We start from the raw sequence: 26,291 nt of genomic DNA, 5'->3' as shown, positions 1-26,291 counted from the left end.
GTGTAATCTGGCATTTCCTAAGTGTTATCTTAAACACCCTTTCCCAAGCCTTTGTTACACTTTCTGTGTCCCAGAGAAGATCCCACAGCAGCCTCTGACTCCCTTCTCTGTTCCTTTCTTCTTTGGTTTCAGGTGATAACTTAATAAAAAGATGCCCTGTGAACTTTTGTCCTTGGCTTCTTAGGAACAGTTGATGCACCAGGTCCAAAAGCATGTGCACTACAGCAGAGAGATGCTTCTGTACATGCTTTGAATTACACAGGACGTTCCTTCAGGCATCTTAATGGTCCCTTAATGTAGGTCCTGCCAGATATTATGGTGAATCTAGCAAGGATGGGGAGAGGAGTACTGCTGAGGTCTTTTTCAGAGAGGTATTTTCAGTCATTCAGACTGCTGTCTTAGATGAAACAGAACAAGAACTTCTGGAAGAGATTTCCTTCTTCTTTGATTATTCAGTGGCTCATTAGCACCTCATCATCTTACAGCAGCAACATACCAACTGGGTTATGGCTTATGCTGGAACAGAGCTACTAGCTTGCGATAAAATCAGTCTGTTGCCCCATTAATCTACTGAGGTTTCTGTACAGATGTCTGAGCAGAAACTATACCTTGGTTTCATTTTTTCGGTGGTATTACATTCAAGAGGAGAAATTCCTCATCAAGAATCAAGAACCTGGATCATCAGAGGCATTGGAATGACCTCACTTTATAGAAAAGGAGCAGTAACAGAGGCGGAGATGGCTTCTCTAATATGCTACAGTAACTAATGGAGGATCTGAGAATACTAGTCAAATGGAAAGCAAATTTGAATAAAGTTTTGTTTAGGAGAAACTGTTTTGGTTAATTTTTTTCTGAAGCAAACTGGAGAAACTGATTGTCCTTACACTGTCCATTCTGTCCACAGTCCTGCAGGACCCTTCTAGCAGCTCTTGCAAGTTGGGCCGATGCAGGCAGTTGCCTTTTATCTGCGGAAGTCCCTTCCAACCTCAACCATTCTGTGATTCTGTGATACTAGCAAACTTTCTCCAGCAATTCCTGTAGTTTGAGATACATGAAGATACGTTTACACAGAGCTGCAGATAACTTAATGAAAGTAGAGTCTAAGCATACTGTAATGAATCTTCCTCTGGCAACAGACTGGGGAAAGGAATGAGAGAGGGAGATCAAACCATGTATTATTGATATTAGTAATTTCACACAGCTAGCACTGTTCTCATGCCGTATAGAAGTACATGTACAGAATCAAGCCCCTGGAGGAATGATTTATCACCAAAAGAGATTTTGTGTCTATTCATGTTTCTTTAAAGTGACTTTTCCACTGGACAGACTTCTTGCCAGTAACTCTTGCATATACAGCTGCAACTTGCTGCCTGGAGGGCCTGCTAGAGACTGTCTCCACAGCACTTGCTACTCCTGTCTATAAATAACATTTCAGATGCCCAGGCCACACAGTTGCACTGCAGGAAAGGTCAGGGACAATCGTCATTGCCTAAAGACATCGCTGTCCACAACCATACCCCAACTGAAGCTTGTTATTTGGCCTGCAGCCAATGAACCAAGCCTTGTCAGTACTTGATCTCACTGGGAATTTTTTGATGAAACAATTTTATTGGAAAATGCTGATTCATAGACAACAACATGTTTCATGGAAATGCACCAGTTTTATTAATTTAAAAGGAAACCCAGACATTATTTTGATGAACTGTTGACTGGTAGGCTGCCAGGGTCTCCCATGACTTCCAGTGTCTTTCCTTGTGGGACAGCTGTGTCTTCTGGACTGCTTCAAACACAGGAACCCAAACTCTGCAAAAGTCTCTGATGTAGCCTAGCTCCTGACACCCTTGAAAACCCCAGGCTGAGATGGACTCTGCAAGTTTCAGGCTCCATGCACAAAATCCCCAGGACCCTGGTGGCTTGGAGACTGTAGGCTGCCCCTGCATGTCTGGGGATCACTCTTTGGAAAGCAGGACAAACAACTGTCTGGTTTCTTTCTCGAGATATGAAAAAAAAAAATCACTTCTTCAAAATGGCAGTTTATCGGAATTTCCTTGCACAGTCTTCCCACTCCGGGCAAACCATCTACAAAATCTCAGAGATTTCCTGGAGCAGAAGCTCTGCCACACCCTGCAATCTGGGCCAGCAGCCGCATCCGCAGCCTGCGTCCATGCTTCCTGGGTTGCTCCCATACACTGTGAATTCATGACACTAGTGAGTCACTGACACAACCATCTGGCCCAAGCAGAGTTCCATGCCAGGGCTTTGCCCCTTACTGGTACAGCTCCTCTCTGAGTTTTTAGGCTTTGCCCATGCACTCTGGAGAGTCCTTGCATGTGGGAGTGTTGCTGCTGCTGGTAGCCATGAGGATCTTCTGGCTGGTCTTTCCAGGTGGCTGTGGCCATGCAGGACAGCCTGTGAAGGCCCTGCTCTGCACAGCATGGCAGCAGTGTGCTTACTGTCTTGTCCCTGCCCCTCAGATCCTCCTGGTTGCTGTCCAGTAAGGACAGATGAATCATGCTCCCTCATCTAAGAGAGTTTCATGACATCAGCTGAGAAGTGTTTGATATGGACCTGCACCCAGGGGAGGGGTGCCCAGCTGCACTTTCTTGTGTTGAGTGAGATGGGGGAAGCACCTTCCACAGAAGCAGGCATTTTTGCCAAGAATTGCACATTGCTGACCCTTCTGCTTCAGTTTCCCATGCAGCAATGCCCCCAGGCAGCCTCAGTGCCAGAAGTGCTCAGGCACGGGGAAAAGCTGAGACCGGTGCGTCTGGCCTGAGTCTCTTTAATCTCAGAGCAGCCAGGACAACCCACATCACTCAGCCAGTCAAGGAAGGACAGCTGGCTGAGGGTCAGGACTTGAGTTGAGAAATCAGACCTAGAGTCCTCTCCTGAGTATGCCATAGGTTTCCTGTTTGCCAAGGCCTGCCCACTGTATCACCCCCATCTTCCTTTTCCACCACAAAAAGGAAATGACCAGGACAGGACCTGAGGTGGACAGAGCTGTGAGCCTGCATCTCCTTAAAGGAGATCCCCAATGCTAGGCTTTCTTACAGTACAAAGAAGAAAATGTAGGATTATGAAAAGAAAAAATCTTAGATTCTCCAAAGGAGACAATTTTTTAAAGTGCTAAAAATATTCATGCCCTGCTCCAACACTGTGGGTTGCAGACACTGCGTCCTCTTATCTTCAGGTCACAACCTTCAGTGCCTCCCTTGGTGGCAGCAAGCTCTTCAAAGTCTCCTCTGAGTCCCTAGAAAAATCTCTTTCTTTCTGTCACCTCTAAGGCTTGGTCTACTCTCTGCTCCTTTCAGGAATTTCCCATCTCTGCTCCAGCATCCGGCTGTGTCCTGTCTCTTTCCCAGGGGCTCCTCCTAACTCCTCTCAGGCTCAAGCAATGAGAGGCAGAGAATGACTGGAAATTTAACAAAATCTTCACTGGCTTGGAGTACGAAGGCCCTGCTGTAGAGCACAACACTTTGACCTCTGCTGGAAGCTAGTTGAGGCCTCCTGTGCTTTCCTGGAGAGGTGCCATGGAAGCATCCCTCACCTTTGCACCCAGAAATCCCCTTCTCACCCCTGCTCTGAGTAGGACAGATCCTTATCCCCAAAGAACAGTGTGAGCTTTTGGTACTACATGCTGCTTGTCAGTCAAAATAAGCAGTATTATGCTAAGGAGATGCATGAGAAGATGCCACTGTCATTCTGGGAAGCTGATAGAAATACTTCTGTCATGACCACATTTCCTTCACACGTAACAAAACATGTGAGCAGACCTTTCTGTGGAAGGGGAGTGCTGGCAGGGGGCAGAGCAGCTGATACAGCTATTTAGCACTGCACTGCAGCTGCTTTACCCCATAGCTTGGCGTTAGGCTGCCCCAAGGATGATTATTGGATGGGCATTCCTGAGATGGAGAAAGAGAGCAGTCCCTTGAGTGTTAAACAGAAGTGAGCTGTGAACCAAACCTGTAAGTGGTAAGGCCAGAGCAGGCAGAACAGAAGTGGCAGAGCCGGGGCCAGCATGCACTCTCTGGGGGCTGCATGTGTGCTCAGGACCTCAGCTGGGTGCTTATTCACAGCATTTCTGGTTTCTGTATCCTCCTCCACAGTCATGGCTGGGCCAGTGCTGGCTACAGTTGGGGGAGCAATTGAGTGCCTGTGAAATTCCATGTGCCACAGAGGAAAAATGAAAAATTTCAATTTTTGAGCTCTGTTCTTCCAGCCAACACTATGCCAACAGCTGAGGATGAATGGCCTCCTATCCCGTCCCTCTCCTGCTGAAGGACCTGGAGGGGAGAGGCTCTAGTATGAGTCATCACAAGTACAGCTGCATTTCTCTGATGATCATCTAAAGCTGCTGCTTTCTTGCAAAGCAGAAACAGACAACTTTATTCAAGAAATAAAATACAGCACAGAAAGTCACAGCAGCCCAGATCAAGTGAAAGTCAAAGTGTCTGGAACAGTTGAAAAGTGCAAGAAAAGGATTCTCTGACGACAAGGAAAGATGAATAGATCTCCAAGCTCATTAAGATAAAGGTTGTTTGCCTCACTGCCAGATTTCAGAGCTAGAGAGAGTTTCACTCGTTCTGTCCTCCTTTCCTATCTGCACAAAAACTGAGATACGGTCAGCCAGGACCTACACTGAAACACACAGTACAAAGAATTCACCTACAGTGAAATTCAGTAGTATGGCCATGGACTAATTCAGGGCCAAATTTTCCTTGCGACTCCATCTTAAAGACAATCCTTTTCCGAGGCTCGAGATACATATTTTCCACACTGTGTTCATGCTATCACACTCAGAATCATTCTTCCCTTTTCTGTGGCCCCACTGCCTTTCAGCAAAGTGATCTCTGTGCTTTGGACTCCCTGCTTTCCAGAGTGGTTGGGTGAGATAGATTTATTCTCAAAACCACAGAAACAAATCTTTTGCATAGATTTGGGAAAGTACAACAATTTTTAGCTCACATGACAGGAAAAGTAAAGCTGACCACAAGTCTACCAGGGATGGAGTGTGTGTTTCATTGTGGACAATCCCTCAGAAGAATAAGGGGCAAGTGCTTCTAAAGTTGTGAGCTCCTCACATGTAGTGAATGTGGGGATCAAAGGGAATAAACAGCATCTGCAAGAAGGAGATGCAAGGGAGATTGTTGCTAAGACAGCATTCCTGAATATATGGAAGATGGAGGCTTATTGAAACTAAATGAACAAACAAAAAAAATTAAGACCTGAAAACAAGATTTGGTTTGAGCAAGGCCACATTCCCATTTGTTTTGCATGTCAGACATTGTACACAATGAACTGCGAAGAGCTGGAGAGGCACAATGAAGCAAATGTATATATATATATTTTTTGCATGAATTATAGATTAAACATTAGATTTCATCTATTTTTACAGAAATGAATTCAAAGTTATTAAAATGCTCTCAGTCAGCTGTAATCGGTTATGCTATATATGGTTAACAAACTGACCTGAGTCCGCAGATTCCATAATGCTCTATTACTTTAACAGGGCTGGCTTGCTGATGCAATCAAAAGGGGATTATGCATTGTGCTGGGTGTTGTGAGTCTGTGCAGGTGGAAACTTTCCATCTGATACCACTTGTGTCATCTTCTGGCTTTTGCCTATTCCTCATGGCAAGACTTTTGCTCTTGGGACAGCAGGCTTCTGGAGGCTGAAAGTGAAGGAAACCATGCGCTGTGGAAGGGCACTCTAGAGCCTGCAGTGTTTCTGCTCACAGACTGAAAAGAGTCCAGACTGGTTCTGGCATTGTCTTGGCAGTTAGAAAGGAGCCATGCTAGCCCACATCTTCCTCTGCTTTGATCTTTCTGAAAGACTTTAGTATATCCAAGACATTTTTGATGCTTCCCAAGGTGTAACTCAGCATCAATGAGAATGTAAAATTACACTTATTTGGGAAGAAGGGGAAAATAGCTCTGTGTTTCTAGGTCAAATGGAAAGAGATGCTGTTTCCAGACTCTACGATTTCCCTGGGGAGTCAGTGATACTTGCACTCCTCTTAGAGGTGTTTTGGGTACCTGCTGCTGCTTCTCTGCTGATAGCATCACCCAGCTTTGCTCTTATGCCTTGGAAAAAACTTTACCTCTTTGCTTCCTGTGAGGGGGCAGTGGGACCTTGGAGAGCTAGGGGAATTTAAATCGTATCTCTCCTTCCTTCTACCTAAAGTGTCTCGATTTACATATCTAATGTTGTCTTTAATTAGTACATTTGTGGCTTTGTGCACCAGACAAGCTAAATACACTTACAGATCATTTAAGATAGACTTTTTCATAAGTCATGATTTTATTTCTTTGAGAGCAACTCACATGTATACACAGTGACAGCAGAATTTGTACTGGACGGGGTTAGTCTCTGTAAACTCCCCTACCCTGTGCTAACTCTTGGGTTGCACTTCCACTGACTTTTAAATTATTTTATTAAAAGATGATTATGAAATTGTCATCCTCCAAGAGGCTTTACCCGGAGCTGACCTCTATATCACGTCCAGCAGAATACCCCTTCATGTAAGACACCTCCCTAAATAGCTATCACATGCCTACTGGATCAAACACCTGGGAAAGAACACGTCTTGGAAATAGTCAGTGAAGGTACAAATGACTTTAATTCTGCTTTCTATGCAATAGCTGGAAGATACATATCCACTGTAATGTTCTAAGTACTGACAATCTAAATAGATTTTTAAAGAGACAAGGCTGGAATAGAGATATAACATTCCTAATTGCTTAGGGAAATGGTAAACAGACAATTTATTTTTGAAAAAGGGAAATTAAAGATCAGTGAGCTTAATTTCCATTTCCAGAAAAGTACTGGGACAACTAATCAAGCCAACAAACACATACTGAAACAAATCATGAGAAAGAAATAAATAGCATTCAGTGTGGATGTATCAGATCTAATCCTTCTGAGACACTTGTGGATAGGGAAGAAGCAGTACTTGTCATTCATCTTCTGTTTATCAAGACTGTTTACACTGTCTGACATGACAGTCGCAAAAGCTTATTGGGAAAACATGGTCTATATAAAACTGCTTAAGGTGGGTGCAAAACAGTTAGAAAGACATACTTGGAAAGAAGTTATCGGTGGGTCACTAGATCCCACGGAGTTCCCTGTTACTCTGTGTTTACATCTACAAACTGGAGTAAAAAATTGTTTCATTTAATGCTAAGGAAAGATCAAGCTGGAAGGGGATGTAGGCATGTTGGAGAGCACGATTACAGTTTGAAATGATTTTGAAAAAGAACTTGGGATGTGTTTTAGTGAGGACACTTACAGAAATAAATCCTATGAGAATTATGCTGGAATGACCTGCTGTACATATACAATGTGTAAAGCAAAATCTTATGCCATAGCTCTGCAGAAACAGACCTGGACATTAGCTGGGTCAAGACCATCGTCTGTGCTGTGCAGGCATGAAAAGGGTGAACGCTTGATTGGTATATACAGTGAAGGCTGCAAACCACATCGCTTAAACCTCCTGCTCTACTCAACATGGGCATGTTCTCAGCTAGAGCAGTAGGTTCTGCTGTGTGCTTCACATTAAGAAAGATGTAAACCAACTGGAGAGAGTCCAGTGGACAGAAAGAATGACCAGAAGCCTAGAAAACAAGACCTTCGAGGGAAGACCCAAAGAACTGGGGGATAGTCTGGAGAAAACTGGACTAAGGGCAACGGTAATAAGTTTTTAAATCTAGAAAAGGCTACCATGGAAAGACATGGAATATTTTATTCTCTGTATCCATGTTGGGTGGGACAAGAATTATGGGCTTCCATTTCAGGAAGAGAGGTTCTAGCTGGAGTGAGGATTGTCTAGGCAAGAGTTGGAATCTCCGTCAAAGAAGGTTTTTAACAACATGATGGACAAACTTCTGTCAGAAATTACCAAGGTAAAGCTGATGTTGGATTTGTGCAGGAAAATTTTTTGAGGTTTCCTCCAGACGTACCCAGTATGACCATACGGATATGTGGATTTAGAGAAGGTGTGTAATGCTTAGTTCCCGGCTCATGATCGTACTGTGGTGTTTTATGTCATTTGCTCCCAGCTTTAACAGCTGAACACTATTTCTTGTCCAGGAGGACCCCTTTCCCTCAACTCATCTGTGCTCCTGCTGCATAATTATTCTTCACTCTGGAGAGATGCTTAAAGGACTACAATTGTGAATCATTGGTAGAGCCAACCAAGAGGCACCTTGGGGACTTAGGCGTTGTTAAGAACACTGTTTCTAACCTCAAAGCAGAGACCATCATGGAAGTCTTTCTTTTTAAACAAAAATAAATTTGAGCTATCTCTGGTTCTCTGGAAGGAGCGGAGGCAATGCTAGTGCTGATGCAGCATCCAGGGAAGCAACTACAAAGGAATGCTGTCTGTTTCTCTTGTTATTGCAGCAGCACAATAATTTACATCTCTCAGTAGGCTTCAGAGGAAGTAGCAATTCACTTCTTTTACATGGGTTCAAAAGGCAATTAGACAAATTTGTGGATGAAATATCTGCTGAGGCCATTAAATATAAAGACTCTCTCCTTGCTGAAGAAAAACCTGAGTTGCTAAATACTGGATGTGGAAATTGCAGGAGAACTGATACGGTGAGCTTGCCTTGTTTTTCCACATTTCCTCAGTTACTAGCACTGTAGGCAGGATGGTGAGCTAGAATAACCTCTGGCCTGACCTACCAGGGCCGTTTTTATGTTCTTATGCTATGTTTTCAGTGCATTCATCTGGGATGATCACAGAATGTGGGGTTTATTAACAAACAATTGGAGTTTGGAAAAAGGACAGGAATTCTACGTCTCGGAGTCAGGCCACGTCCCAGACTTACTGCTTTCTGGCTGCTGTTCAGTAAAAGCTAGGAGCCATAGCCTGCTCTGACTGCTCCCTAGGTAAGCTATAGGTTTCTGCTGCATGGGGGTCAGGGCAAGAATTAGCTCCAAGCCTTTCTCTGCCACATCTATTCTCTCCTGGGCTGGACAAGCAGCAGCAGAACAAAGTAGCAAAGGAAATGCTAGCCCATGCTCAGAAGCATGCTTTGATTTAACCAACAGTAAAGTTTTCAGATGCAAATAACTCCTTGAGTTGGACAGCAGTCATGGCAATAAATGTTCTTTACTAACTTCACCCTACAAAAATATCTTTGAATAATAGGATTGCATTTTTTGAAAAATGTTCTTTATTGATTTACAGCAGTATCACATTAAAGCATAGCACTAGAGTTCCTTCATTAATGAAATAAGACACAAAAGTCTTATTATTAATATTAGTGATTTTCACAGTGCAACTTAGTAAACTATTTTAATATTCTCATGGAGACATGCCAGAAGGATAATATTTTTATATAGTATAGCAGAGAAATATACTTTCAGACAGTTTTCATTGACTTTAAAATTCACTTGAATGCAGAAGCATGTGATCCATCCATACAGTGTGACCAAGGAGAGAGGAGTCTTATAACTCACATCACAGGGTAAAACCCTGCTAGACTGAAATCCCAGCCACCACAGTGTCAACAGGAAGTTTTCCATAAATTTCACTGAGGTCAGAAACCTGCTCTTGACGCATGATACCTGGGGAGGTGAGAAGAAAAAATGTTCACTCCACCCTCTTTCATGGTAGTAGAATGAATCCCTGCTGCTCCACTTTCATATCAGGAGTGCTTTCATTTCATCCAGCCACAGGAATCTGAAAAAAAAACTCTACCCTTTTTCTGCAGCTCCCATAGACTAGAATCCCTTACCTAGTTTCTAGATTGCACTCACTGAACCTTTTCCAGTGCGATTTTCTTCTCTCTGCAATGTCTCCCTACTCTTCCTATATCTTTATGATACCACAAGCTCCTCTCAGGAAGGAGGCACACCAAAAAAATCACTGTCCTGGGTTGTGTACTGTACTAGCAAAGCAACAGTTCCAAGCAGCCTGTGCACCTGTGTCTCAAGCTACTTACTGGCCTGTTGAAAGTAGAGGTGGGATCTCAGTTTGTTCTCTCCTTTGCTGTGACCATTCCTCTTCATGAGATACCTACTTTAGACAGCCCCAGATTGCCAAGGGCTATTTCAGGCCTAGCGAGGGGTTCTTATAATGTATTTCAGGTTAATTTTCAGTGGACTAAATCTCTCTACTGACTGAGCAGGATCACAACACACGTGTCAGGGACTGCCTGATGCTTTCAAGGCATTTCAAACTATGGTGCAGCACTAATAAAAGGAGCCTCTTTCAGGAGACCTTTGGGCCTAAAACAAAGCTGGGAATCAATACCATTTGCAGACTGCTGCTGCACACACAGTTATGGGGAGCAGGCATCTATCGGGGAGGTAAGTGGGATGTCTCAGAGTTACCATGTACATGTTTGAAAGACAGCAGTCCATACTTGGACAAAACACAAAATGCAGACGACAGATTCCATGTCATCCCGTCCATGGTTTCAACAAAACCATCTGTGTGCTGGAGAAATCTTCTGCCTTCTCAGGACAGTATATTCTTTTGATCCTGTTCCCTTCTGGAAAGTAGCTGTGTCCTTCTCTGTTCCTCACTGCCTTGGCAGAACCCACCAGGGTGGCAGAGAACTTCTACAGTGATGTCAGCGCAGGCCAATATCCAACCATTATCCTTATACAACAAACAGAGGCACTCTCTCTCCCCAGGCTTCATAGGAGTCCGAGGTGATGAACTTCCAGCTCTCTGGAGTCATGCCCACAAATCTTTTGAATATCTGATAGATATTGCAAAGCAAGAATGCTTTCACTTCAGCAACCCCCAAAATGTTGCCAAATTGACTACTGAGGCTTACATCAGGTATCAAGGTTCTAGTTGCAAAAATTTGGAAGCCAACTTAATGCTCACTGATAGAAGTGCTTATTTTGAGCAATGACTATGCCAGTACAGTAGACAGGAGATGTTTGCAGGGTGGGTCTTGTATCTGGAAAACTTGCAGTGATCACAACATTCACATACCCTTGTGCCTGCCCTGCATCACACCCATATAAGGTGGGTTTGACTGCCACATCTTGGGATGATGCAGAGCCTTTCTGAGCTTTACCCTCCTGGGGGAACTTCTCAGCAGGATTGAAGACACTCTTAGTTCAAAAGGAGTCTCTAGGCAGCACTCTTTTCTGCTTCCACATGGGCCTTAATTACAAACAGATGAACATAATTTTGAAATCCCGAGATCCACAGGACAAGACTGCAGCATGCTTGAAAGCACCTTCAGAAATCTCTGGCAAGATCTCAGAAGTGACAATGTTTATGGACTACATGCATCCATCAGGAAGGGATCTGTCATGTTTACATTAATGTTATGATTCTTCTTGTTTTATCAACATCTTTGCTAATAACCATGTTCCTTGCGAGCACTGCTTTTGCAAACAGCCCGGAGTACAGAATATACAGTGCTTCTCCTGCTGGCTTCATATTAGTCCCTCCTGTAGTGAATTTGGGCAATAATACTGTAACAAATCCACAGCCACCTTGGTCTCCATGTCTGTCACTATGCAGCAAACCATGGCTGCTCACAGCTTCAGGCGAAGGCAGCTCTGGCAGTCCAGTGCTCCTGCTGCTTGGGCAGCACTGCTCCAGCCGCGAACAACCTAGAGGCTGTTCCAGGGTTACTTTATGGTCCTACAGGTCTTCTTGCTCCTAATCCCATTGCAAACATATAGGTTCATGGCCTGGTGTTAATGGGTGTGCTAAACCTCTGCTTGGCCAGTCTCATGATGCCATCTCATAATTAGTAGCACTTACACATTCTGACATATTTTCTGCTCCTCTTTAAAATTCTCTGCTAGCTGGAAGCTACTCTTCAGTGTAAATACTGCTGCTCAGTGTTTACTTTCATATTTCCAAATAGTCTTTTCCACTCTGACCAGTTTAGCCATCCTTGGCTACATTGTCCACCACTGTGGACAATGTCTATTGTCCTGCATGCTGCTAGCTGGCTAGAGGAGAGCTTCATGTCTGGTATGAGCATCGTAGGGCTGTGGTTTTGGAAGAAGCACCCATAAAAGAAACAAAATGAAGTTTATGACCATGAGCTGATTAGTCCACTGATAGAGCAGTGTGTGTTGTACCCCTAAACACCATCTATAATGTCAATAGCAGCCCCTGCCGCTCTGTAGGTGTCTCCTACTTCTGGAAATTTTAACGTGCTCTTGGATTTGTCATAACAAGTCTTGTAGCGTCAGGAAGAAGGGGAGTGGTGAACAGAGAAGTGGTTGGAGAGCTGGCCTCCATTCTCACAGAAGCTATGTCTGTACTCTGACCAGCCTTGCAACTTTGTCGGTGTGAAGTTGTAGCTGTGGCTGTGACAGTGGTTAGCTACATTTTTTGACTAGTTTTAATACAAGACAGGAATTGTCAGCCTGTGAAAGACCTAGCCAGGCTGCTGCACCCTGCCCAGTCTATGAGTGTTTGGTTAGTCCAGGCAATGGAAGCAGCTTTTGTGCTAGTGGCTTTTTATTAGTTTCCCTCCCTCTCTGTCCCTTTAGGATGTCTTTCCAGACATGTGCCTACCCAGGAAGCACAGCAGCCCTCCAGCCAGAGTGCAATGGGCAATAAGCATGCAGAGCTGAGCACCTTTGTGCAGCTAACAGGCTGGACAGGCCATTTTCCAGAGCAGTGGAAGTAACCACCTTATCCTTTATCGAGACAAAGCAAGCACGAAACAGCACTGTGGTCAGAAAACCTGCTGCTGCCTTACCCAGCTCGGAAAGAAGTTCATGAGCCCTGATACAGGAGGTGTGAAATCCAGCAGCACTATAGTCCTCATGCTTGTGAAGCACATCACGCTGTGGCCATGCAAGAGCTGAAGTTCTGGATGTCAGGACAGCGACTGTCGTAAGTGCAAACAGAGCACAGTGTGTTAAACAGCTACTTGAATACTGATGCTGATTTATCTGCAGAATCTCTAGATTCTTCATCTGATTTCTGATCCTTCATCTGTGACAAGTGTGACAGCATTCTGCTTAAAAAGCCTGAGGACAGAATTCACTGGAATGATTTACTTCCTCCCATTACAGTGAAAACCAAAAATACCGTCCAGCAACTTTCCAGGAACACAACTGGGCATGAGGAAATCCATGGCGGAGCCAAAAAGCTTCCCAGACCCCAATTAGTGAAACTTTCTCCCTTCTGCTGGAGAGCTCAGCAAGACAGTGTGAGAGGCTGTGTTGTAAGGCAGAAACTCTGTAGCTCTGTGGAATGTACAGAAAGAAAGTACAGGTTCTACCCCAGCCCAATGGGTCCAGAAAAGCCTAGCTGAAACAATGTGCATTTTGTTCTATTATGTCCACACATCATAGCCTCCAGGCCTGCAGGACACCTGAGCAGCAGGGTTTAGGAGGATAGAAGAATAAGAATCAGGCAGCATGCTTTAAATGTATCTCCTGGGAGCTCTAGCGCAGGAGAAACAACAGCTGTGCAGCCCCAGGGTTGCAGCAGTAGCTACGAAAAGATTTTGCTGCTGCTCAGCAGCTTCAGAACAGCCCTCTCCCTGCAGTGTTCGCTATGTCCAAGCCAGAAACTGAGGCCTGATTTGGCCCTAAATGAACATATAACAAAGGCACAGCTGTGAACTTCCTCTCTTCTCATTTTAAAATGTATGAGCTGGTTTGCTGAGCTCCAGCACAAAGCAGCCTTTCCCATCTATGCAGCTGCTCTCCGAACACCACCCTGAGCTAACTACTGGGAAGCAGCCACAGTGCTAAACATCTGCACATATGTATTGTGCCAGACGTTACCAGAAGATGATGCAGCACTGGGTCTGGAGATGGATTCCTGGAAGTACTACCACTTCAAGCCCGCCCAGAACCAGCCTTGAGAAAGCAGGATCCACAACAAACGTGAGAACCGAGCACAACAGCTATGATAGTAGCCCGTCTAGTCCCCTGGGAGCTTTTGCTTGTCGCACAAACTAGAGCAACTGGGAACACAAGGGAGTGCTAGGGCAGATAGAGCTATTGGGACAGGAATGTCAAACCGGGAGGAGCTAGCCCTAGCCAGCCAGCACATAACCAGCTCAGAGCTGGTCTCCCACAGAGATGTTCCTGGCTGCTGATTAGCCATGGGAGCAGGCTCTGTGTCCGAAACGCTGGTCTGTCTGGTGCCTCCCTCTCTCTCCATGAGGTCTGTGGCTCTGGCTATGCTGTCAGTGTACAAGCAGCAGTGTAGATCATGCTTTCCGGGCATGGGTGGTTGCACTTTCTCCTGCAAGCCCCAAAGAAGTCAACTTCCAGGTCACAACTGTTCAGCCTCTCCTTAGGCTTTACAAGCACAGTGAAACACTGCAGTGCACATGTATATAAAGCCCTGGGCCATCCCTTCTGCAGGAGGCTAGAGGCCTTTGTTCTGTCTCAAGGCCAGCCCCAGTCCATCTCAGATGCTGCACCATCACTGAGGCTGGACCTCACTCCTTAATGAGCCTGGCACTCTCCTACAATTCCTTTCCAGGTTCCCTCGGAAGCCTGGCATGCAGGACCCTACCATGCATCCACACAGTCAGCCTGCTGGGCTAGCTTATCCTCCCTGAGCCTGCCTGACCTTCCCATGGGATCTGGCCTTTCTAGTTTGAAGGCCAAATGACATTTCACCCTGGGCTGCCTCTTCTGAGGACAATTTCCATGAAGTTGGTTAAAAAACAGCTTAGGCTGCACTATGGAGAATGTTATGAGGATTATGTAGTGCCATGTGGTTTCTATGTTGTTCATCTGTAAATTATACAGAGGTCAGACAGCTCAGAGCAAATTGCCTGAGGCATTCACACATGCACACGTGCATGTCCACACTCACAAACACTTGCGCACACAGACACGCAGATATAACTTACGTACTTTCTTTCCTTGTTGTCTCTTAATTTAAAAAGTCGTTCAGAGTGAAAATATCTGTTTCCTCTTTGTGAATGGACAAATCTAACACAGATGGTGCATTAACTGGAAACATCTTTTGTTCCAGTATGTTCATATATTCATTCTTTTCAAAGACAGAGGCACCATTTATGATCATCTCTTCAACATTCCTGATCTTTACAAGTTGGTGCTCTCCTATGAAAAGTTGTAAAAACTCGTCACCTCTTCCCACTACTACAAAAGCACAGCTTTAAAGGTTATCAGTGTCAGCAGTGATGCACTGATTATAACTTCCTGATGTGGAGCAGGGCTGTCTTTGCTTTTCACTACAGTGAAGTGTATGGTACCCTAGGTCTCCTGTGGCAGCCTTCTGTGACTCCTTTGAACTTGCTGCTCACCAGCTAAGAGCACTAAGCCAACCAAGTGTGTAGCATGGCCCAGAGAATGTTTCTCAGAGATTTCTGCATAAATCTATAATTTCTTTTTTTATTAGAACAGATCTTTCGGAAGGAACCAACCACTCCTGTCTGAAAGACTTCAGGGGCTGGAGGTTGCAATGAATCCCCAGATAACCTAGTTTAATAGATAAATGATCCTCAAGACTGTTTGAGCCTCATTTCTTAGTCCAAATTTCCCCAAGTTCTGCTTTCAGCCAATAGATCTTGACAGACAGGCTTACCATCAAAGATAATTTCCAGGTGAGAATCCAAAAATAGCTAGAGCAGTCAGACTCAATGTCTTGACAGTGGCCAAGGGAAGACTGTAATATCGGAATAAACTACCCGTGGTCAAGGAGTTCCTGAGCCACAGATAATATCTGTACATAATTGCTTTCAAAGGTTGTCTTTTCCATGTGGAGCTCAATGTGTGCAAGAACACAAAGGATCAATTTCACATATGCAATCTGAATGCAGATAGTCCCAAATATTTGACAAAAACGGAACGGTCCTGGAGAGAAAATTGAAGGAATAAACAACCAAAAACCAGCCAGTCTTTACTTATCATTGCCTGTTAGATTCCACATTTGGGTATGTGTATGCTTGCTCATTATGATGTTGTAGATGTTCTCATTTGCTCTAGACATGCCTAAGCCTTTCCAGAATCCTGCTGAATTATTGATCTCGCCAAGCTCATGTGCCACTGAGTCTCACAGGTTAACTATGCATGAAGGAAACACACTGTTATCCTTGGAGCCGGATGTTTCCTTTCTATTATTCCAGGGTTATCAGTTTTTATAACACAGATCACAGTTTCAAAAAGAAGTTTATCTGTTCAGATGTCATTCACCTACTATCCATCAGGCTTGATTATGCAGTAAGAAATGTGACCTGAATTGAACTTTATCCTGGGCTCACTGGCTCCCAAAATCAGCTCAACAAAGGAGAGAGATGCTAAATGCAACCTGCCTGCAGGTTTGCTGAGAAAAGGCCTCAAGACAACAAATTATGAAAGCAATATGGAAAGAACCACAGACTTAAATGAGAGGAAACACAGATGCAAGCTCTGCATGGAGACATCAGTGTTCTTCTTCCGCCAATGCATCAGGGAAATGACAGCTTATAATCACTGCGTGGCATGGTTATAAGGAAAAGATACCAGGCAGAGCCTGGATAATGAGTGCTAATGCTGGGCTGGCAGTGGTGTGAAAAGACTCAGTCCCTTGGGGAGTCAGTCCTGCTCGGTGCTGAGCATCAGTCCTGACCAGTGTGGCACTCAGGCAAGCCTTTGTGGGTAACCCTACCCATAAGAGTGGATCCACTGAAGATAATGGTGCAAGTATTAGGCCTCAGCACCATGTTTTTCTGGATTGTGCTTTGCAGAGCCAGTGCTGAGATAACCAGCAGCATCAGGTCTGTCATGGAAGCATATCAGGAGCTGATTTGATGCACACCCTTGTGAGCAGCTCAGGGCGGATGTAACAATAAAAAGAATCACGTCAAATGGCTGTGTCCGGTTCATTTTGATTTCTTAAAGAAGAAACAAAGCAGCAGCTTTGAGTCACAACGAGATGAAAATTGTTCTTAGAATCATCTCAAAAAATACCTGAAAAAGGAACCCAGAAATGACAATGACTCACACATACTCCACCACGAGAGGGCGGGAGTATGGTTACACAAAGCTGAGCGCAGCTGTGTTCTTGAGTAGAGACTGGGCAGGGATGGCATGAGACGGAGAGCAGGGCTAGCGAAGGAATGGGGGGAGAAGGAAACTGACTCTAGTGTCCCTACCCACCTGCTTAACTCTGAATGTGATGTCCTCATCCAGCAGAGAAGGGAACTCAACCTGGGAAGAATGGCTAGATCCTCCTGTGCATTCAGTGTGGGTTTGTGCTGGAAAAGGAACTCAGGATATTGACACGGGAGAAAAAAGGACTCAGGGTGACTTTTAGCATACCAAGTATGAGGCTGCAGGAGGCAAAGGCCCACCTGCCTATGAGCTGAATGCTTTCCAGGGTGGGTCACTTCTGCCTGTGGTGTGGTGATTGCACATGCCAGGCCTTTGCTGTCTAAATGCATTCAAATATGTTAGAAACTGGGAGAACACTTTTCTGCTGTGTAGCTGCTTCCCCACAAGCCAACTCTTTTACCTCTACAAGCTGCAGCTAGCAAGGGCCAGGAGCCAAAAGCAACACTGATCGTGAGGTGTCAGGAAATGTTTGCCATGACTTTATCCTTAAAATAACCCTATAGACATTTTGCTCTGTAAAGAAAGGTCCTACATGGCTTCTGGGTGCACAGAGCAACTCAGTTCCCCAGGGAGGAATATGGGTCGCGCTTCAGGGTTTAACAAACTCCTATTAGAGTGATAACTAAACTCCAAATGGCCAGCAGCAAACAGAGTGAGACCACAACCAGTCAGGGCCAAAGCAGGATCTTCCTCTTCTGCCACTGTTGCTTTGATCACTCACCCAGACTGAGAGTTTGTGAGACGTCTGGAACATGCAGGCAGGTGGATTCCTCCCTGGCTGCATTAAAGAAAAAAATAGATCCTAGAAAACAAATGAACCTCTCAGTGGCTTAACAGAAAAGTGATGTGTGGTTCTCATGCAAGGAAGAAGTAGCTCAGAGCTCTGTTATGGAAATTTTACTCTGTGACAAACACGTTATGAACAACTTGTCTTGTAAACACGCCAACATGTAGGTGCTGCTATCACATCGTTCGATGACTTTTACTTACTGTGAATGTTCTTGCGATAAATCATGGAAAACCTTGCTTGTGCTATCTTTAGTCACTGCAATGTTTCACTCTTGCAAGTCACTCACAGCTCTAAAAATACAGTTTATATCATTGGATTCCTGGAATTCTTTTAGTTCTTACATTCTGATTTAAGTGGCATTAAAACTGGGCTGTGTGGTTCAAGGCTGCAGGCTGATACTTCATTGTGGATTAGTTGTCACCTGGGTTCAATACAATGTTTGCGATATTTATTTAATGTGGATTCAAAGGTAATTTGGAAAATCTTCCTTCAGATACACCTCTTACCTGGCTATGTGGAACAAGGGCTAGATTATGTTTGAGACTAGATAGTAATTTAATAACCATTCCAATATACGTTTAAACTGAAACACATGCTCACAATAAGGATCAAGCAGAGACTATTTGGGTTTACTCCCGAAGATGTGTAGGTAACTTACCTATTCTGGCCCATGCATTGTGGTGTTGTGCTGACTTCTACATCAGACATATCTCTCTCTCTCTCTCTCTATCTCTCTCTCCTTTTTTTTTTTTAAATATATTTCACTTATATGACTTTCATCGTAATTATTGATTCAAAAACTCCAAGAGCAAGAAAGTCCTGACCTCTGACCAGCCTTTCTGGATTTGATTACCAGCTCACCAATGGCTGATAGTTTGAGCAGAATTTAATGCTTTCTATGCTTTCTAATTTTCTTGGGTAGGGCCTATGAAGCATGTTACTTTTTTTTTTTTTTTAATCCTAACTGGCAATTCAACAAAGCCCAGCAATAAAAAGCTCCATTGGTGTAATAAACTGTTGTACAATCTACTACTTATGAACAAGGGCACTGAAAATGTGCAACCTTTCTGCACATTACATTAAACGCAAACCAGATGAGCAGTTCAAAATCCTCCCTTTTGTTGCAGAAAGCTAAAGGAGCCAGTGGTCAGAGGATCTATTTCACTACACAAATAAACAGAAGACTTTAACTACATTATTTCCCAAAATCTGCGATGGGCAAACTATGTGGAAAAATTATGAGCAGTTAGCAAGCAGGCTACTGAACCTGAGTAGGCACAAAGGGAACACTGCAGCTCTCCTAACTGCAATTACCTGAAAGCTAGCAGAGATGCTAGCTAGTATGAGATGGATCCCATACAACTTACCAATTAGTGGCATCTGGCCACATATAGGTGAGAGAAATGGCTCTCTGGGCTCGAAGAACTAGATCCGCAACCCGTAATAGAACTCTGGCACCCAGATTGGGTCCAATCGGATCTATGGAGACAAATGGGTGACATGAATCTCTTCCCTAAAGAGTGTCTCAGTAAGAGTTGGTCATCTAAGCTCTAAAAGTCACCGGAGAGAAATGGGTCACTCCAGAGGGGACTGAGCCCACCCAGAGCAGGGGCTTCTTGGGCACGAAACCGCATCGGATCAGACTGGATGGCTGCCATTTAGATATCTTCTTAAGTGAAATACATCTGACTGTCAGAGTCATAGGACAGACAATGAGGGTTTGCAACTCTTTGCTATCCTTGGATGGTACTGGATGCCTGTCTCCTCACACACTGAGCACATGGACTGAGACAGCTTTTGAGAAGCTGCTTGATAGGAAGTAGCTCTTGCATGGTCTCTGATCCTTTTTCTTGTGACAAGTGATAGCATGGCATTCTTGTTGAAACCCAGCTGGCCAAACTGACACTGGGAGACATGCTTGGTTAAAGTTATCCACAGACCCTGCATCCGCACAGCCTTCCCTAGTGTGGGGAAGGTGTACAGAGAAGTCAGTATCTTCAGTCACATAGGGGACGAGCAGGGTAAGGGTAGGCTTGATGCAAGCCAGAGAAGATGAGCACAGAAGTGGTGTACGGCTGTTCTCGTGGCAGCTGAAAGGATAAAGTACAGGAGGGCGGTATGATGAGATGGGATGGGGTGAGATGGGATGGGGTGAGAGGGAGGCCATTGCCAGATGAAGAAAATGATTCTGGGAGCACTGATGCTTCAGAAGGTTTCCACGGGCCCTCGTGTCAGAAAGAACAACATCTGAGAGGGTTTCAGATGGATCCAGGAAGGAAAAGCATCTTATGGAGCCTAAGGTTGCTTAAGGGGCTGTCAGGAACTGCTATCCCACCAGCAGGACGTTCAGGTTTTTTACTCACAAAAAGGTGTTGAAGAGAGTATATTCTTTTTCCATGGCTGGGGTTGCCCTGTGGACCTCTAACTCCAAACTGATTAATTAGCACTAAGGAGTGGATGGCTGAGGCTGTGAAGGCTGCACCTACCAATCACCTCTGGATCAGGGTGTGATGACCTTTAGTATCTGCACAATGGGGCTCCAGTTCACATTTTGTAGTGCAGCCACTGTCCCTCATTATCCTCAGGCTGAAGGGTCCAGCACCTTGGATAGGCAGCTCCTAGGCACCCCAGTGCCCTGCAGGAGCCTGTGTATCTGCTGCATCATGTGTTATCCTATGGCTTTTTTGTACCTTTGGCTGGTGTGTGCAAGCAAACCAGCACTCAGAGGGAAGTGAGCAGAACAGCTGGTGTCCTCACTCTGAGACACGCCATGCATTGACTTTGAGACTCACTACACATACAGAAGAAATGGTTATGCAGAGCATTGGTTGAGGGGTGACGTTGCAGTACTGAGCTCACAGTGCCTGTCCCTGACTCTGAACGCCAGCTGTACACAAAAGCCAATGGGACTTACAAGGAGAAGATGTCATTGAGCATATAAGCATTGTGGGCTATGGGAGACAGCACGGTCAGAGCTGCGCTTGGTATACCATGGTGCAAAAGCAGTCTGAGAGTGTACCATCCAAGGGGAAGAAACAGCCCAGGACTAGGGTGTAGAGCTGGGCAAGCAGACATTAGGAATACAGCTCACTGTAGAGGCAACAGTCCCCATTTTCCTGTACCTATGCATCCAGTCCTTGCTTTTTGTAGGTCCTGATGAATGGGCTTTGTGCTTGCTCAAAGGTGATTTATTTTTACAAATTTAAATGAAATCCTCTCAGCTGTTTTTGAATAATACAAGAGTTAAAAAGACTATTTTCCTATTTAAAAATATTCTAGCTAGACTGTTTTTATTAAATCAAAGTTAAGTCAAATAAAGACTGCAGTTTGAAAGTTCAGACTCATGCAGGAGCTAGTCTTCCCTGAGGAACTATATCCTTGACAGATGGGTGTCTGTCTCATACCTATCAACCTTCTGGAGATCACTAGCCTTGAACTGGAGGGTGGTAGGGCATAAAGCCTGCCTATCTGAGGTGTGTACACTCTATCTCCTCAGCAGATGGGATGCAACAGGCTGGGAGGAGATAGTAACAACTGCATTTGCTTCTCCTTGAAATAAAATGTTAGCAGCAGTTCTGGCATGACAAGCTACTCAATGGGTTCAGGAAGCCTTACATGCCCTGATAGGTCACTAAAGATGGTAGCTGTATCCCTTTGCCCCACCTTATTCTGCAGGCACTCTGTCTACCTCAGTATCCGTGTCTTATCCAGTGGTTGCCTGCTCCCCACTACTGCTCTGCCCCCATACATTGGTGGGGTTGAGGGTGAAGGTGGGAGTGAGCAGTGGGTAGGCTGGAGCACTGGGGGCAATGCAGGGTTTGCGGCCAGGGAACAGGAGCAGTTAAGGGGCAGTATGGCAAGCCAGGAGCTCTCACCTACACCCTCCTCAGGGATCCCTTCTCTGCAGCTCTTGGCCTTCACAGGGCAAAGGGAGGTGGCTGCTGTATTCCCTTAAGGAGGACAGGCTGCATTGCAGTGGGAGAAGCCATTCTTCCTCTTCGTCTCCCAAGCCAAGCATTTATCAGGCTGTTTCATCAGCCCTGCAGGAGCTGTCACACAGGAGAATGTGACTTCAAAGGAAAGCCTGAGTGCCACACGAGATGCGTGACACTTGGCAGGCCTGCCAACTCCTGGGATGATGTGAGATGAAGGGAGCCGGCTGTTCCCAAGTGGGACATGTGGGCCCACAAGCCCTGAGCTGAGCTTCTGTACTGTCTAAATATGCAAAAGGAAAGGAAAAACACCAAAAGGAGGAGAGCAAAGGGCTGGAGGGATGCCCAGACTGTGGGAGGCTCTTCTCACTTACAGATTTTGCAAACGACCCAGTTTAGAGGGGCTACAAGGGTGGAGCTATATCTTGCCTAGACCGCCAAGTTGATGGTTGTGAGCAGGACATGAACCCCCAGACACAGAGATCAGCTGCAAGGCAGATGCTTGCTGTACTATATGCACTTAATGCAGTTGTTGTCTACACTTTTGTGGTGCAGAGCCTGCCGGTCATGCTCAAGGGCAGCTTTTGCCTATGGGCACCTGGAGATTTTTATTTCTTTGCCTTTCCATAACAAAAAAACAAGTGGGAAAATGAATGCAAAAAGGAAGAATGCAAAAGCCATAGAGAAAATGGAAAGTGTGAATATTATGCTTCACAAACCAGTCTTAACACTATGCCTTTGCAAGTCTACATTATCTTCCCCTTTGGTATCATGTTATCTCAGGTATCCTTTGATACCTGGGACTGTAAAAAGAAATGCATTCGCTGATATGACTTAATCTGACTACGGGCAGACTCTGGGCCTGATTCTCTGCTGTGTTATTCCAGTCTGACACCAGTACATTGCCACGATGACATCATTTGGATTATTTCTGATTTATAGTGATTGAGAAAAATTGGGTCCTGTACAATAATGCAAACAAAGACACAAAGCAAAAATAGTGCCTTCAAGCTGCACTTTCACGTTACATGATATTTGGAGGACTTAAAGCCTTAGAGTGCACAAACAGAATTTTCTTCATTTCATACATTATACAGTTGCCTGAAAGAAACGGCAAACAACTCTTGAGTGCGAGCATGCTTTGCACAGACTGAATTGTGTTTTTTTTCTCACTGTCCATCAGTTTTCCTCCAACAGATCTCCCCTGAAATCTGGATGAACACCTGACAACAAGACCAGTTTCTGGACCCATAGTCATGGAAACGCAAATCATCCTTGCAGAAGCCCAGACCAAATTCTGCTCTGTTACATTGACCCGAAGTAATTTTGCCGAAGACAATAACCCGCCAGTGCTCCATGAGAGCACAACAGGGCTATCAGTGCCTTTGCAAACAAAATATATCCTTTGTTTCCTCTCCAGTGATGAACTTTGAGTCACCCTAATTCCTCAGAAAATCCCACTTCTACAACCAGAACACCAGTCTATGCCTAGGACCCTGAATTGCTACATTTCAGCCATAATTGTACCAAAGACTTGGTTTGCAAAGAACATGGCAACTGCCTCAAGTCTAACAACAGCCTTTAAGGTTAATACAGGAATACTGAACTGAGGAGTCACTTCTATTAAATCTTAACATGTTTCCATAAGAAGCATCCCCAAAAGCACCATGCAAAAATAATGATGAGCCATCCCCCAAGCCCAGCATGTGCTAGAGATGCTAAACCAGCACGCACCCAGTTTTTGTAGGGTAGACTTCTGTGAGTAGACTCACTTCCCCTTTTTTGACACCACTGGACGTTGAACTTACCGTTCTTCCTCTCTGTGAACGGTGGTGACTGGAGCTTGGTGCCATCCCTCACTTCACTGGCAGCCTTTTCTTTGGATGTCTTTTCTTCTTCATTTCCACTTGGTGCACTTTTCTGGTCTGAGCGATCCTGCTTGATCACACCATTCATCACCGTGTTTGAAGGGACTGATTCAGATTCTGGCTGCTCCACTTCGAGTGATCAGGTAGAGAACCAAGTACCAAAGCTACCTCTGGAAAAGAAGAGGAGTAGGTGAGGACAAAGTCCCCAATAAACCCTTTGAACAAAGAACAAAGACTGGCATTTGTGAAACAATTAAATTACAGACCATTATTCCATCTGTTGTCCCACGTTAAAAACATTTCAGGGAAATACTTCGGTATTCCTTATTGTCTATGTGATGCTGTCCACCTTGTCTGCTGGATCTGCACCTTTGGATGCTTCTCTGGAAGATTTTCCACCCATAAGCACAGAATATTTGCAGAAAGCCAGGGGTGTAATGAAAAAAAAACAGTCATGGGGTACCCACATGAGAAAGCTCTTGAACTGTTAGAAACACAGAACAGATCTACAAATGTGAACAGTCTTCCTTAACATAATGGTCTGGTTAGCTGAACAAAATGAGTGATGGAAATAATTCCATACAATGCAGAATAGGCTGCTAATTGCATTGTACAGATAGCAAATAATGAGTGCAAACCCTCTTCTGGTTTTTATGCCAGCCAGTGTACAAATAGTCTGTGAAATAAAATCCATGCAGAGACTATTCTTTGACGTGAAAGTTATGATTAAGAAACACGTCTGGTAGATTTAAAGCCCTTATGAAGAATTCAATCAGATCAGGTAAAAATTTTGAAAGTTTTTGAGAGATGAGAGGAATTGTTTATTTAATTGTTTACCACATTGCTCTGCTCTGTGGTTTATGTGGTGTTCGGGAAAACGTATCATGAACAGTCTCAAGAAATTCTGCAAGTTCAAGTTGTTCATCTACAAAACATCTGCAAGGTGGTGTTTCCCTTGATGACACTCATATCTCACTGGCGATTGGGAGGGGAAAGATGATAGTGCTTACATCAAATATCTTTGTGGGATGCAGGCACACAACCCTGGAGGAGCTGCTGATACTGAGCACAGCACCAGAAAGCTGCAAGGTCCGTTTCAACAAAAAGTATTGTCTAAAAAAAATCTGGAGATGGTAAGTGAAAGTGAATGCTGTTAAAATCAGCACCAGCCCCTAATGAGTCCCATCAGGAAAGAGCGGAGGAGAGCTAAAAAAGGTCATTTGTAGAGAACAAGAATAGAAAAGTGCAAGATTGATTCAGTGATAAAATCTGATTTAATACAAAAAAAGTTACCAATTTACTGTATAAGGAAGTAAGAATAGTGCATTGTATACGATACTATCTCTTCCACACTGCGTATGCCAGCACTTTTTCACATCCCTATTCCTACTCTGTACCAGCACGGACTTTGCCATCTGCTCTCTCATCCCCATCCATCTCACTGTCTGCTTCAACCTGTCCTCACTGCTCACACAGAGTTGTCTTCCACTGGCAGCAGGTCAGAAAATGTAGCCATCCCATTCTGTCTTATGCTGCTTTTCATTGCTGGGAGAGATTTTGAGTGCCTTGGCCAGGAAGGATGCTCCTAGGGTGTTTCTGTCACTTTATTATACGCCAGAGGGGACACAAACTGCCCCCACGTGCAGCCCCTGGGACAGACTGTGTCCATATCTAGCCCTGGTGTCTGTGCTCTGAACCATAGTGTAGAACCACGTTTGATCTGTACTCTTGATCCTTATGTGGGGAAAACCCCTACACCAGTCTGTTCCCTGTATCTGTCAAGTCATGTCCCATGCAGAAGTTTCTCCGCTGTGCCTCCCACCACTGAGGCAGTGGTACCATTGTCTTCTTCCCACTTTCCTACAGCCGTCTCCTGTGCTCAACTATTTCTATCAAAGTCTGACATTCTGCTCCTGCACATCACCATGCACTGGGCACAGCCCTGCAATCATCCAGACAAGGCGGGGCTGCATTGCATGACACATCTTTGAATTGACATTTTCAGTTTCTACGTCTGGTTGAGCAATTTTAGCTCCCTTGAGCAGCTCATGATCTGTTTTCTAGGGACGTTACTGCTGTGCACTGCACCATCATCATCACTGCGGTGGGCAACCAGTCTGCTGTACATCCATCCACCAGTGGCTGTAGTACTGGAGTCCCACTTCATCACAAGCAGCATTATCTCCTAAGCTCTCTATTTAATTCATGACTAACATGGAACATGCAATAAGTGTTTACTTTACTATTTTAAAATGTACATTTTTTAACTTTTAGAAGTTGCTGATATGATGCATCTTTCCAGTGGAAACTGTGGGTGATGACAGGACAATCCAGCAAACTGCATCTGCTTACAAAAATGAGACTTTGTTCAACTGAACACTAAATCTTTGATAAATTAGTCAGGGCTTTGGTGACGTACATGTTGAACCAATATGACAGTTTTATATGGATTATGATTATTAATGCTTTTGAAAAATAGAGAGCATGAGCCAGACATTCAGTGCTGAAGCTGCAAGACCACCAGCAGAGGCAAGAGCATTTCAGGAAGGCTACTTACAGGCACTGTGTACAATCTTTTTGCACTCAGAGCATATGCAACGTTTTAATTTGCAGTGAGCGTACTGGGGTCCTTACTGTCTGAGCCAGGAGGTCACACTATGACCCCAGAGACG

The 26,291-nt window shown here is 44.6% G+C and overlaps 1 protein-coding gene across 7 annotated transcripts in view; it reads right to left on the bottom strand.

Annotated features, from left to right (window-relative positions):
- Positions 1 to 26,291, bottom strand: part of MYOCD (myocardin) — a 291,222-nt gene that overhangs the window by 100,952 nt on the left and 163,979 nt on the right. For 5 of the 7 annotated variants that reach the window (XM_009680326.2, XM_068913808.1, XM_009680324.2 and 2 more), the window contains one exon: positions 23,560 to 23,789. In XM_009680326.2, coding sequence (XP_009678621.2) covers positions 23,560 to 23,707 — 148 coding nt within the window. In that variant the 5' untranslated portion in view covers positions 23,708 to 23,789. Of the gene's footprint in view, positions 1 to 23,559; positions 23,790 to 26,291 lie in introns of those variants that run through there. The other 2 variants (XM_068913811.1, XM_068913818.1) reach the window with 1 other exon arrangement.

This window comes from Struthio camelus, chromosome 19 (assembly GCF_040807025.1).
Source record: "Struthio camelus isolate bStrCam1 chromosome 19, bStrCam1.hap1, whole genome shotgun sequence".
NCBI lineage: Eukaryota > Metazoa > Chordata > Aves > Struthioniformes > Struthionidae > Struthio > Struthio camelus.
Note: the sequence above shows the minus strand (reverse complement) of the source record. Positions and strands in the feature narration are given on the sequence as shown.